Genomic DNA, 13,024 nt, shown 5'->3' with positions numbered 1-13,024 from the left:
CCTTCCTTCCTGGCCAGGTCCCCGACAGGCATACTAGTTGCATTCTAGGACTGAGAAGGCGGCAGCCAAGGCTGTCTCCCCAGAGGGGTGACATGTGACTGAAAGCCCTTCCCTGTGGATGCCTGAAATCCCCCGTTAGCAGTTTGTGCAGTTCTGGGTAGTCCTTTCTCCTCTGTCAGGCCTCAGTTTCTCTTTTTCATAAAATCACATATTGTCCTCCGAAGCCCTGCTTCTGGGGGAGGGGGCACATTCTGTGACCTCTTCCTCTGTCACCAGAGCCTGAGGGATGCTCCCAGCAGGTTGGTGCAGGCTTCTGGGACCCCTGAAGAGGCTGCAGGGGCCCAGAACCTTAGCACTGTGTGTATTTGGGGGGACATGCATTCCTTTAGGACAGGACCCCAACCTGGGGAGACTTCACACCCGAGGCCCTCGGGAGGTAGGCCCCGAGGGCAGCCCTGGGCACCTTGCCTTGCATGCTCCTGGGCCCGGGGACGGGAGCAGAGCAGGGCTCTGGTGCCAGGCAGATGCAGGTTGAGCTGCTGGCCTTTCCTGGGCCTCAGCTCCCTGTCTGTGCAGGCTTCAGGGGCCTGGGGCCCAGGCGGGGACCCATCCCACAAGGCACGGGCCTGGGCCCTGGAGCAGGACCTGTCCTCCTGCTGACCCGGCCCTGGCTGCCCGGGAATGTGCTCCCCCATGCCCGCCCACTGCAGCTTGGGTTTCAGCTCCTACCCGTCCTGGCCAGACGCTGATCCTGGGATGTTGGCATGGTCGGGGGGGACCCAGGTGGTCAGAGGCCTGGGGTCCCCATGCCACTCAGCATAGCAGGGGTCCAGCCCAGCTGTGCTGTGGGCTGGCCTGTCCTCTCTGAGCCTCAGTTTCCCCACTGGTGAATCTGGCCAGTAGGCCTGTGGGCTTTAGAAGAGCCTCTCTCCAGCACCATCTTGCCTGTGGGGATGTTGGCAAGGGGGGCTGAGAGCTGAGGGCCAAGGCTGGGGAGACCCGGGGGTGTGTGGGGGAGGGGACACCAGGGTTCCCATCAAGGATCAGCTGGGCCCACATTGGCCTGAATCCACCCTCTCTGGGCTCTCTGATATGACACCCAGGGCCTCAGTGAGGGGTACCAGCCACTGGCCCGAGTGAGGTAGGGCCAGGCCCTGCCCACTCAGCACCCCAAGAGTATCTGGGCCGGAAGGGGCAAGGGTATTTTGGTGTTCTGAGTGCGCAGGGCATTCTGGGAGTTGGGTATTTCTGTCCTGCGAGGGTGTCTAGCTGGCCTTGGGGATGGTGGGAGCCTCGGTGTGGCCACAGGGAGTCGGTGAACAATGCTGAAATTGCCACCCCCTGCACCCAAGGTTTCTGGGGTGGGCAGGGAGGAGGCACAGGAAAGAGCCATCCTTTAGGGAGGGCACAGGCAGGGGTGATGAGTGACGTCAGGAGAGCGTCCTGTGGGTGCTTGGGCCTCCAGGAGCTGTGGCAGCTGGGCTTACAGCTCAGACAGGGCTGCCCAAGACTGCGCCGCTGGGCCCAGGGCCTTATCCACTAGATCAGCCCGAGGAGGACCTGGGGTGGGGACCAGCCCCTCAGCTTTCAGAGGCAAGAATGTGCTGCTGTCCTCACCAGCCGGGGCTGAGACAGGCCCTGGGGCAGGGGAAGAAGGCCCTCCTGGCGTCCAGGCCAGCACGAGCTTCCTTGCCCCAGGGCTGCTGAGCACGGGGTCCTCCCACCAACACCTGCCCCCTTGCCCAGGAGCAGAGCCCGGGCAGCCAGGCCTCTTTGGCCATGATGCCGGAGGCGCCTGAGGTGCTGGAGGAGACAGTGACGGTGGAGGAGGACCCTGGCACCCCCACCTCCCATGTGTCCATCGTCACATCGGAAGATGGCACCACTCGTCGCACTGAGACCAAGGTACACCTCGCCCTGGCCTCCTGCAGGCCACCCATTATTCAGGTGGAGGGCTGAGGCCACCCTGGCCTTTCAGGCTGCCAGCCCACAGGCTGCCCCCTCACCCACCAGGTCACCAAGACAGTCAAGACGGTGACCACTCGAACAGTGCGCCAGGTGCCCGTGGGCCCTGATGGCCTCCCCCTGCTGGACGGTGGCCACCCACTGGGCCCCTTCACCGATGGCCCCCTGGACCGACACTTCCTGCTGCGCGGGGGTGGCCCGGCGGCCACTCTCTCCCGCACCTGCCTTGGCAGCGGAGGCGGCTTTCCTGACGAGCCCCGCGACGTCCCCAGCTATGGCAGCCTGTCCCGCGGGCTGGGTGTGCGGCCTCCGCGCGGAGGCCCCCTGGGCCCAGGCCCTGGTGATGGCTGCTTCACGCTGCCCAGCCGCCGGGAGGCCTTCCCCGCGGGCCCTGAGCCTGGGCCACCAGCCGGCCGCTCCCAGCCCGAGCGGTTCCAGGCAGAGCCATATGGCTTGGAGGACGACACTCGCAGCCTGGCTGCTGAGGACGAGGGGGGCCCGGAGCTGGAGGCTGACTGTGGCACAGCTGCACGGAGGAGGCCAGACTGTGGGCGGGGCCTGCGCACCAGGTGAGCCCCCATGCGCTGTCACTGCCTCCGGGAAGCCTGCCTTCCACTCCTTGCAGAGTACCACACGGGTAGTCTCGCTGCAGTGCTGTGTTAATAACGCACACGTTAGTTTGAATTGGCCTTGGCTCTTCTCAGGGACAGCAGCAAGGGCGGGCTCTGGGCTGTGGGATTGCACTGGGCATCCTCCCTGTGGGTCTGGAGCAAGAGAATCTGGTGACGCGCCCATGCCTGCTTCCCCTGCTCCAGCCAGATGGCCCGGAAGACACAAGCCCAAGGGACCCAGGGCATTTTTCTGAGCTTGGGCCCCAGCCCCTTCCCCATCACAGGAGCACCCAGAACCCAGGCCCTCGGTCCTTCCCTTCCCTCTGCAGCCTTTGGTTCTGTCTCCCCTGCCCTCAGCTTCTCTGTCTGTCAGGTGGGAACATGACCACTGCCTGGGTCTGGATTACGCTTTGTGGCCACAGGCGAGACACTCGCCCACCCCCAGCCCCAATCCCTCACCTAGGAAGTGGGTTTGACATCTTGTGCCCTGGAGAACTGGTGGCCTGAGGCCCCTCAGATGGTCCTACCAGGCTGGCTATGTGCAAGGGGTGCACTAGCCAGACATGGCCTCATGGGGAGGTGGGACCCCAGTCACAGACAGATGTTTCGTAGACACACATTTAGCTGGGAGTCAGGGAAACTGCCTGGTGATGGGAGTGAGTGAGCTCCCATCTGGGAGGGATACAAGTTCTGATGACATTGGCTGGGGTTTGGCTCTGTCACTGGCTGTGAGTTAGTTCTTGCTGGGTCGGGTATGACCCTCAGCACCGACGATGCTCTAGGCTCAGCCCTGCCCCATGGGTTCATGGTCCCCCGGAGAATGTGTGATGGGGCTGCTTGGGGGCAAGGCCAGCCAGCAGCCGCGAGAAGACGGTCATGCACCGTGCTCACCTGCACAGGGCCTACGAGGACGTGGCGGACGATGGCGGTGAGCTGATGGAGGAGCGGCCCCCATTCCCAGCCACGACGGCGCCCCTGGCCCAGCCGGAACATGGCAGCCTGGGCAGCCTGGACCGGGCAGTGCGGCGCTCACCCTCGGTGGACAGTGCCCGCAAGGAGCCGCGCTGGCGGGACCCCGAGCTGCCCGAGGTGCTGGCCATGCTGCGGCACCCCGTGGACCCCGTGAAGGCCAACGCGGCCGCCTACCTGCAGCACCTGTGCTTTGAGAACGAGGGTGTCAAGCGCCGCGTGCGGCAGCTGCGGGGGCTGCCGCTGCTTGTGGCCCTGCTGGACCACCCGCGGGCGGAGGTGCGGCGCCGGGCCTGTGGGGCACTGCGGAACCTCTCGTATGGCAGGGATGCTGACAACAAGGCCGCCATCCGGGACTGCGGCGGTGTGCCTGCCCTGGTGCGCCTGCTGCGGGCTGCCCGGGACAGCGAGGTCCGTGAGCTCGTCACAGGTGAGGCGCCCGGCCGTCTGCGTCGCGGTTCAGTCGGGAGTCAGGCTTAGGCACTGTGTCAGGTCTCTACCGCTGGACTTGGCCGCCACAGGTGGGGCTGGCACTGGCCCCCTCCCCGCCAGCTCCCATGTCCCCACCATGACTACTCTGGGTCCTGCCTCTCTGGCCCCCCCAGCAGGGCAGTGGTGGGGACCATGGCTGGTCAGGGTCATGTGATGATCCCCTCTTGGCGTGGCCCCAGGAGCATAGTCCCACCTGCCTGGGTGGCTGGGAAGGGGTGGGGAAAAGAAGGCACATGCCAGCTCCAGGCTCCCTGCCAGCCCCTCCTATGTGTCCTGGCCTCTAGGGGGCTCCTTCCCTGCCCCGGGGAGCCCCCTCTCGGTGTGGCGTGTGCATCTCACCCACACCAGAGCAGCACCCAGGGCCTCTTGTGGCTTTTGTCACTCCTGTCTTCCGGCGTGAGCTGGGGCCCGAAGAGGGCGGGGTGGGTCCTGAGCTGGTCCTGTGGGGACAGTGCCTGTGGTCAGCACTGGCGGGTCGATGGCACCCTGCAGGCACACTCTGGAACCTGTCGTCCTACGAACCCCTGAAGATGGTCATCATTGACCACGGCCTGCAGACGCTGACCCATGAGGTCATTGTGCCACACTCGGGCTGGGAGCCAGAGCCCAACGAAGACTCCAAGCCACGGGATGCTGAGTGGACGACTGTCTTCAAGAACACATCAGGCTGCTTGAGGTGTGCGTGGGGCCTTGCTCAGGTGCCCCTCGAAGCCTCCCAGGGCTGTTCCCACCCAAGGAGGCAGGAGCCAAGCACCAGAGCCTGCATGCACACCTGGGGACAGCTGTCCTAGGAATAGCCACGTCCCTGTGTCCCAGATAACATGGAAGACAGCTAGCCACCCAGGCCTCGGCGTCAGAGCCAGGTCACAGTTTCTGCCCGAGTCCCGAGAATGTGCCTGATGGGGCTGTACTCACCCCCACAGGCAGCCTCTGGATGTCTGCCACCCTCCCATGTACCCCTGCTCCATCCCTGCCCAGCTTCGACCCATCCCTGTGACACCCAGGGAAGGGGAGCTAGGATCCTCCTCTCCAGTCTGTCTCAGAGGCCTCATCCCACCTCTTTGTGACCCCTGCCCTCCCCCCACCACCCTTGGAGGCCCTGCAGAGACCCCACAGGCAGTCCTGCGTCCCCTCGGTCCTGCCTGTCCATCAGGATATGCCCCCATGGCCCTCTGGGGTCCTTAGCACAGGGTGGAGCCCTGAACTGCACAGATTCAGGCGTCTGGATCCACTTCTGTCCCTTTGCAGTTCAGCTGGGAGTCAGGGGACCCCCCACCCCACACAGATGCCAGGCCAGGGCCCCCTCCTGGGGTCTCAGCAGTCAGGCCATTGCTTCTTCACCTTCACTGCTAACCTCTTGTCATCTGCTAGCAGCCCTAACGGCATGGCACAGAGCACGTTCTGCAGATAAGATGAGACCCCGGAGCTGGAGCTGGGGTCACAGGGCTTGCTCTTGGCCACACAGGAATGTGAGCTCAGATGGTGCAGAGGCCCGGCGGCGACTCCGTGAGTGTGAGGGGCTGGTGGACGCACTCCTGCACGCCCTGCAGTCAGCCGTGGGCAGGAAGGACACGGACAACAAGGTAGGCAGGGAGGCCCTGGCAGGCCCCAGGCAGGGTCAGTATCGCAGCCTCCCATGAAGGGTCGGGGAACGGAGCAGGAGCCCTGGACTATCCAGGCGGCACAGGGGACGGGTGTGTGGTGCAGGGCAGCAGGTGTGCCCTGAAGCCCTGGACCAGGTCCCGCGTGTGGTAGGTGCTCCCCCCTCCTTCCTCAGCCCCTCCCTGGGTTTCGCCCGAGTGGGCCCCTAACCCAGGCCTCCCCATCCTACACCCGGTCCCTTCTGCACTCACGAGCTGTGGCACCTTCCCTGGGGGAGCGGTCAGTGTCCCGTGCCCCCCAGCGGTACCCTAGCCCCCTCTCCCTGCAGTCAGTGGAGAACTGCGTGTGCATCGTGCGGAACCTCTCCTACCACGTGCACAAGGAGGTGCCGGGGGCTGACAGGTACCAGGAGGCCGAGCCCAGGCCCCCGGGCAGTGCCATGGGTGCCCAGCGCCGGAGGAGGGAGGACGCCGGCTGCTTTGGTGGCAAGAAGGCCAAAGGTGTGTGGGTGGGACTGGGGTACTGCTCTAGGACCCCCGACCCTGCCAAGCCGAAGGCCCTCCACACCCACCAGGGACACATTCAGGGAGCCAAGGAGGGTGCCCAGGACCACCTGTGCAGTGGTCCCCCCTGGTGCCCGGACCCAGGCCCTCAGCTCCAGGAAGGGCTTGGGGGCCCAAGTTTGGAAGTGCCGAGGACAGCGCCGCCTCCTGGCATTGGCAGGACACCCGAGGACCCTGGGGAGCCCAGGGGGCAGCACCCCACCTGCCTCACGCCGTCCCTACCTCGGGTGCAGCTGCCAGGGGTCTGTACACTGCCTTCACCTGCCCCACTGCGTTGGCCTTTTCTGATCCCCGTCCCACTTGTGGGCACTCAGCCCCCAAAAGTAATCGGGGTGAGAGTCCCCGTCCCTCTGCCCTACATTTCCTGGGAGGGAATCGGGGTGCTGCCCGCTCAGCCTCCTCTCCTCTCTCCTGTGCTTCCTCCGGCCGCCCAGAAGAGTGGTTCCATGAAGGTAAGTCCCTGTTTGTCCTGCCGTGCAGGCCTGGCGGGTGCAGTGGGCACCAGGGACCCCTCCCCGCCCCCATTGCTCAGGCAGCCATCTCCATGACAACTGCAGGACCTTTCATCCTTGGGAAGTCCTGATCCCAGTTCCTTCTCTAGGCAGCCATCTCCATGGCAACTGTGTGGACATGACAACTGCAGGAATGTCAGCCTGGGGCTGGTTGGGAGGCCGAGGGGCTGTCCCTCTGTAACCTCAGAGCCGAGGGTGGATAGGGCCTGGGCATGTCCATTCCCAGGGGCACTGGGGAGCAGGGTCTGCCCCTCTGATGGGATGGGCCAGGTGTGGCTCAGATGGAGGGACCATGCAAATGCCCCAGGAGGCTGGGTAGGGCAGGCCCCTGATTGTCTGAACTCAGCTCTGCCTTCCAGGAAGGGGAAGGTTCCTCATCTGAGCGGGAGGGCAGCCGGGAGGTGGTGAGCTGGCTCTCACGGAGGTGTGCAGGCCGAGGCTGACGGGTGTTAGGTGGGGCTGCTGCAGGGGTCTGCGAGTGGGGGGTCTCCTGGCCAGCAGAGCCCAGGGCTGGGTCCTGGCCCCAGACAGGGGCCAGTTTCCCCATGAGTGGGATTCTTGGCTCCAGCCCCGCCTCACTGTGCAGCCAGGCAAGTCCTGTCCCTGCCAGCCCTTGGCTTCCCTGTCTGCACCTCCCTGCCCCAGCCTGGGCTCCTGGGCCCCTCAGTTCACACACATGGTGGGCCCAAGGAGCCCATCGGGAGGATCTGCAGTGCAGCTCCCAGCACCCGATGGAGGATGAGTCCTGGCAGCTCAGGCAGGGCTCGGACCTCCCTAGGCCTAACTGCCACCACTGCCCTTTGGGCAGAGCTGCCTGCCTGACTCAGAGCAGTGCTCTGTTCCCAGGCCGCTTGGTGCCCAGTCTTGGATGTGGGGGTGCTGTCCCCGCCCCTCCTGACACATACTTGCACCCTGCAGGGTCCACCTCACCTCCCACTGCCCTTCTGTTCCAGGGAAGAGGGATGGTGAGATGGACCGGAACTTTGACACTCTGGACCTACCCAAGCGGACTGAGGCTGCCAAAGGTGAGCAGTGGGAGGTGGAATCCAGGCCGAGGCCTGTCCAGGAGTTAAGCTTTGTACCACCAAGCGGCTGAAGGGCCTTGGGGATCTCGTGGGGAAACTGAGGCCTACAGGTGTGGGGTTCCTCGGAGGACTGTGCAGTCCCTGGGCACCTGCTCAGGGCTCAGAATCAGGGTCTGTGCCACAGGTCATTTCAGGCAGGGTGTGGGCGCAGAGGCAGGGAGGAGCCAGGCACTTGCCAGGTCACATAGCACATGAGAGGCTGGCAGGGACTGGAGTGAGGGCTAGCTGGGCAGGGCCTCCTGTGCCAGCCGAGGAGCCCGGGTTCACTCCTAGGGATTTTGGAGCCCCGAGGTGCAGTCAGATCCAGTTGGGAGGCTGGGCAAGATCACACAGGTCACGTGGGGGAGCGGTTCAAGCTTCTCGCTCCCTGTGTCCATCGGAGCCCCACTCTGTGTGGCACTTCTCTGTGCACTGGGAATCCAGCCTGGGCGAGAGAGGTCTGCCCTGCAAGCCCAGATGCCCAAGAGCAGGGTGCAGCAGCGCAGCCGTGGGAGGTCTGGGGGGAAGCATCACAGGCAGAGGGACCAGCCCATGCAAATGCCCTGCAGGGGCAAGTGCTTGGAGCATTTGGGGGACAGGAGGCTGGAGTGGAGGGAGTATGGGACATGAGAACTGGAGAAGGAGTGATGACACGTGGGGCGTGCGGGGGAGGGGAGGAAATGTCCAGGGACACAGAAGCCTAAATGTGGGGGCAGACTTGGAAGGCTGCTCCGCCCTCCTCTCTGGAGCACTGTGGGGTGGCTCTGCTGCCAGGCTGGAGCCTCAATTGATGAGGGACGAGGAGTGGTTGAGTGGCTCTGACAGGGAGGGTGGGCCTTATATATGGGTGGGGGGGCTGTTGCTAGGGAGTCTGAGTCCTGTTGCTAGGGGAGCAGCTGTGGTTACTGCCTCCCTCCCCACCCCAGGCCTCCCGGAAGCTCCAGCGTCAGGCAGGTCCCATTTCTTTGGCAGTGGAGTCAAGGAAGAATGACCTCGCCTAAACCCACTGTTACCTCAGAGCTTGGGTTGATTGCCTTGTGAAGTGGGAAGGCTTTTTACTCTTCGGTGGCTAAGGGGTGAACATGTTGCCATGTTGCTGCTAAACATTCCTGATGATGCCACAGCCATCCTGGGCCACAGCTCGCCCTTCCCTGGGAGGGCTGAGGAGGGGGTAGGGGGTGATGGGGCGGCCTGGGTGACTGTGGGCTGCGGGTGCTCCGTGCGCAGGCTTCGAGCTGCTGTACCAGCCCGAGGTAGTGCGTCTCTACCTGTCCCTCCTGACGGAGAGTCGGAACTTCAACACTCTGGAGGCCGCAGCCGGTGCCCTGCAGAACCTCAGTGCCGGCAACTGGGTGGTGAGAGGCCAAGCCTGGCAGGGAGGAGGCCGAGGGAATCCCAGGAGCATTCCCGGTGGAGATGCTGGGGGAGCTGCTGGGGGAGGGCTTTGTCAGGCGGGGGAGAAGAACAGTCCAGCCAGAGGAGCGGTCAGGGCTCAGGTAGGCGAGCGTCTGGTGTGTGCGGCGCGGCCAGCACTGAGCACACCTCGCACCCCCGCCGCAGTGGGCCACGTACATCCGCGCCACAGTGCGCAAGGAGCGCGGGCTGCCGGTGCTGGTGGAGCTGCTGCAGTCGGAGACCGACAAGGTGGTGCGCGCTGTCGCCATCGCCCTGCGCAACCTCTCGCTGGACCGGCGCAACAAGGACCTCATCGGTGAGGGCGGGGACGGGGGTCTGGGGCCCGGGCCACCCGCTCCTCGCGGCCCCCCTCCTGCCGGCACCGGAGTGTCCTTACAGCCCCTGCCTGCAGGGAGCTACGCCATGGCCGAGCTCGTGCGAAATGTGCGCAGCGCGCAGGCACCTGCGCGGCCCGGGGCCTGTCTGGAGGAGGACACAGTGGTGGCCGTGCTCAACACCATCCACGAGATCGTGTCTGACAGCCTGGACAACGCGCGCTCGCTGCTGCAGGCCCGCGGCGTGCCTGCGCTGGTGGCACTTGGCGCCTCCAGGTGGGTGGGTGGGGCTTAGGTGGGCAGGAGGTGCCCCCAGGTGGGCGGGGCGGGGCCTAGGTGGGGCCAGAGCAGGGCCGTCTTGGCCAGACACTGACCCCAGCCCGGACCGCAGCCAATCGGTGCGCGAGGCGAAGGCCGCATCCCACGTGCTGCAGACGGTGTGGAGTTACAAGGAGCTGCGTGGTGCTCTGCAGAGGGACGGCTGGACCAAGGCGCGCTTCCAGGTTCGGCCCACCCGGCCCTTCTCTCTCACTTCGCCCAGGCTGGGTACCCCGTGGGAGCACCCCGACCCACCCCGTCTGTTATGTGCCCTCCTCCCCCTAGTCGGGTTCTGCTAATGCCAAGGGCCCCAAGGCACCACCGAGTCCCGGAGGCTTGGACGATAGCACACTGCCGCTGGTGGACAAGAGCCTGGGTGAGTATGAGGCAGGGGTCCATCCTGAGGTTCAGGAGTGTCCTTCCACCCTGCTGAGGGGTAGAGGGAGGCCGACCTTCCTCCAGGAAGATGGCCCCCTCCCTTCCCCTCCCCAATCCTCTCCACCCGTGGTGTTCACCTTGGCACCAGGCTGAGGCCAGCGCTGGTCCCCTGCCACCGCTGCAACCAGCCAGCCACCCGCTCGTACCTTGCAGACGGTGAGAAGCCAGGCAGCCGGGACATGATCCCCATGGAGGCACTTGGCCCAGGTGAGGGCAGGTGCAGGTACAGGCTGCTTATAGTCTGTGTGGGGAGGACCTTCCGAGGAGGTGTGGTTGGAAAAAAGATTTGGTTTAGGGGTGCTCAGGGGTGAGGGTTGGGGCAGCCAGGGAGGGGTCACTGCCCAGCCAGGGTGTCCTGTCTGGCAGCTGAGGGGGCAGCTGGAGGGTTCTGAGTTGCTGGTGGGGAACAGGGGAGAGGCTGCAAGGCCCACCGCACGGGAGGGGCCGTGAGAAGGCCTGGCTCAGAGCGGGCTAGGTGGGGGCCCTCTCCAGATGCATCCTGGGCTGAGAGGGAGATCCATGCCTGGTGCCTGCCTCAGAGTCCTCTCCTGCCTCCATCCCACAGATGGATACTCCGCCGTTGACCGGAGGGAGTGCAGGGCTCGAGGCAGTGACCCTGCAGGGGAGGCCTCTGAGAAGGAATCGTTGAAAGTGAGTGGCTGTGGGCAGGTGTCCAGGGAGGTGGTGTGTCCGGGGGTCACCTGGAGAGGGGCCCAGGCAAGGTTTGGTCTGGGGCCTGGGGTGGGGCTCACCTGCAGGGTAGTTGGGCTAGGAGACCCGTTCGGGGTGTGGCCCTTCTGCCTCGGGAACCTCACGTCAGAGCCAGCCTGTGGGTGCAGGTGGTTAAAAACTCGCACCCACTGGGAGGGAGGGGGCCCGGGACAGAGGGCGCATCTGCACCCTCCTTTGCATGGTCTTGCCTCCAGGGCAGCCCCTGCCATCTGCTCTGTGCCAACCCTGCCTCTCCGAGCCCCGCTGGTTCAGCTCCCCCGGCCCTCAGGCCTCTCCTCGCGTGCACCCCGGCTCTCACCCTGCCCTGCTGACCAGCCCAGACCCAACTCGCCAGCTCGGACTAACCTGCTCTGTTCTGCCTCTAACGCCCTCCTGCCCACCGCCCTGCAGCCCGACCCCGGCAGGAAGGTTCCTCCTCCCGGGCCCAGCAGACCCGCAGTCAGGCTGGTGGACGCCGTGGGGGACACTAAGCCTCAGCCTGTTGACTCCTGGGTCTAGCTTGCATGCCTGGTATGTTCTTGTTCTCATCTGGTGTTCGTCCTCTGGGTGGGGCCTTCTCTCCATCCCGTCTGCCTGCCTGCCTGCTCCACTCTCCGCACGCTCCCCGCAGGGCCACCTCGAGCTCAGCAGGCCTGAAGGCCCAGCGGAGGGATGCCCAGGCTGGGGGCTGAGGGAGGGGCCCCCTGGCCTGCAGCCTGGCTCAGGCCCTGTGCCATCAGGGCCTGGAGGTCACGGGGTGAGAACAGGGGTGGTCCACACCTTCCAATGCCCCCAGCACAGGGCCCCCCGAGGACCACCCGAGGCTGCCGCCTTCACCCACGCGTCCATCGCCCTGCTACCAGGCCTGCTCAGCCTTCCCCTCTTCCTCCTCAGGGCCTGGGCCCAGCCATTTGCTCTTAGGGTCGGATCTCGGAAGAAGGGACCTCGGGGAAAGGACCTCCAGGCGGCCTGCGCAGACCCCGCCGTGGAGCTGGGAGCCCCTGGTGGCGGGGGTAGGCAGCTCCTCTTTCCCTGGAGCTGTGGGTTCTGGACACGCCTGCCCTCCCGCCCTCGCTCCCCCCTTCTAACTCCCAGGCGAGTTAGTTTACTGATATGGTGCTGTGTGCCAGTGGGAGCCCGGTGGGGCCCAGGGCCGGGCACCTGGCTTTGCTTTGGGGCTGGCGGGGCCCCTGAGGAGCTGGGTGGGGGTGGGCCCCTGGGGCCCCGCAGCCAGGCAGGGAGGGGGCTCAGTGAAGGGAGTCTGAACCCAAGGGTGGAGGGGCTTCCCTGGGCCCTGAGTGGGGGGCGACCCACAGAGAGGCTTTGGAGGGCCCCGCCCACCCCCGGATGCCTGGAGCGCCTTCCCTGCTCGGCTCTGGCCCCTGAGTAGCGCCTCTGGGACTGACCTTTGGCAGCAGCAGTGGGGGACTGCTGTTCAGTGCCTGCTGTTTGTGACTTAAAAACAAGAAAAACACTAATGAAAACAATTAAAAACAAAACCAAAATAAGACTATGGGTAAACATCTAAATTTTTGTAAGAAAAATTAAAAATTAAAAAAAACAACAAAGGAACCTCTTGTTTTCCGAGGCTCAGCTCTCTCCGTGAGCTGCTCCCATCGTTTGCTGGGTGTCGGAGGTGGCCCTCGGTGTGTGTCTGCTGTGTCCAGCAGGGTTTCAGCTCTGAGTCCCCAGGGTTGTTTTCCCACATGCGTCCCCTTTCTACACACAAAGAGGAGTGGGCTTGATCCTGGGTGGTTAGCTGGGTCCTGAGGCCTGGGGTGGAGTCCTGGCCAGTGGCTGGTCTTGGGCACAGGTGGGCCTCAACCAGGAGGGGTGATCCTGGGGTCTAGGACCCCACCCTCTGCTGGGGCCCAAGGGAGCCTCCGAGGTGGCCAGAGGTCCAACCACTTGGGGGCCTTGGGGCTGGAGCACCAGGTCAGAGCTGGGGGCACCTGTGGATTTAGGTGGATGCAAACCAACTCTGCTTCATCCCTTGCCAGCTGGGCACATGCAGAAGTGCTGCAGCTGGTCTGAGTCTACTCTCTCTTC

At 64.8% G+C, this 13,024-nt stretch overlaps 1 protein-coding gene across 4 annotated transcripts in view; it reads left to right on the top strand.

The window, feature by feature from the left end:
- The window catches only part of ARVCF (ARVCF delta catenin family member), a 36,146-nt gene extending 23,466 nt beyond the window's left edge, over positions 1-12,680 (top strand). For 2 of the 4 annotated variants that reach the window (XM_060028566.1, XM_060028568.1), the window contains 15 exons: positions 1,747-1,905; positions 2,014-2,534; positions 3,476-3,975; positions 4,530-4,713; positions 5,503-5,620; positions 5,968-6,139; positions 7,668-7,739; positions 9,006-9,133; positions 9,339-9,489; positions 9,586-9,784; positions 9,900-10,011; positions 10,112-10,202; positions 10,418-10,471; positions 10,830-10,915; positions 11,870-12,680. In XM_060028566.1, the coding sequence (XP_059884549.1) occupies positions 1,747-1,905; positions 2,014-2,534; positions 3,476-3,975; positions 4,530-4,713; positions 5,503-5,620; positions 5,968-6,139; positions 7,668-7,739; positions 9,006-9,133; positions 9,339-9,489; positions 9,586-9,784; positions 9,900-10,011; positions 10,112-10,202; positions 10,418-10,471; positions 10,830-10,915; positions 11,870-11,896 (2,574 nt within the window). In that variant the 3' untranslated portion in view covers positions 11,897-12,680. Of the gene's footprint in view, positions 1-1,746; positions 1,906-2,013; positions 2,535-3,475; positions 3,976-4,529; positions 4,714-5,502; positions 5,621-5,967; positions 6,140-7,667; positions 7,740-9,005; positions 9,134-9,338; positions 9,490-9,585; positions 9,785-9,899; positions 10,012-10,111; positions 10,203-10,352; positions 10,472-10,829; positions 10,916-11,386; positions 11,507-11,869 lie in introns of those variants that run through there. The other 2 variants (XM_060028565.1, XM_060028567.1) reach the window with 2 other exon arrangements.
- Positions 12,681-13,024: the final 344 nt, after the last annotated feature.

The sequence above is a fragment of the Delphinus delphis genome, chromosome 13 (assembly GCF_949987515.2).
Source record: "Delphinus delphis chromosome 13, mDelDel1.2, whole genome shotgun sequence".
Classification (NCBI taxonomy): Eukaryota; Metazoa; Chordata; class Mammalia; order Artiodactyla; family Delphinidae; genus Delphinus; species Delphinus delphis.
This window is presented reverse-complemented; position numbering and strand designations above follow the sequence as displayed.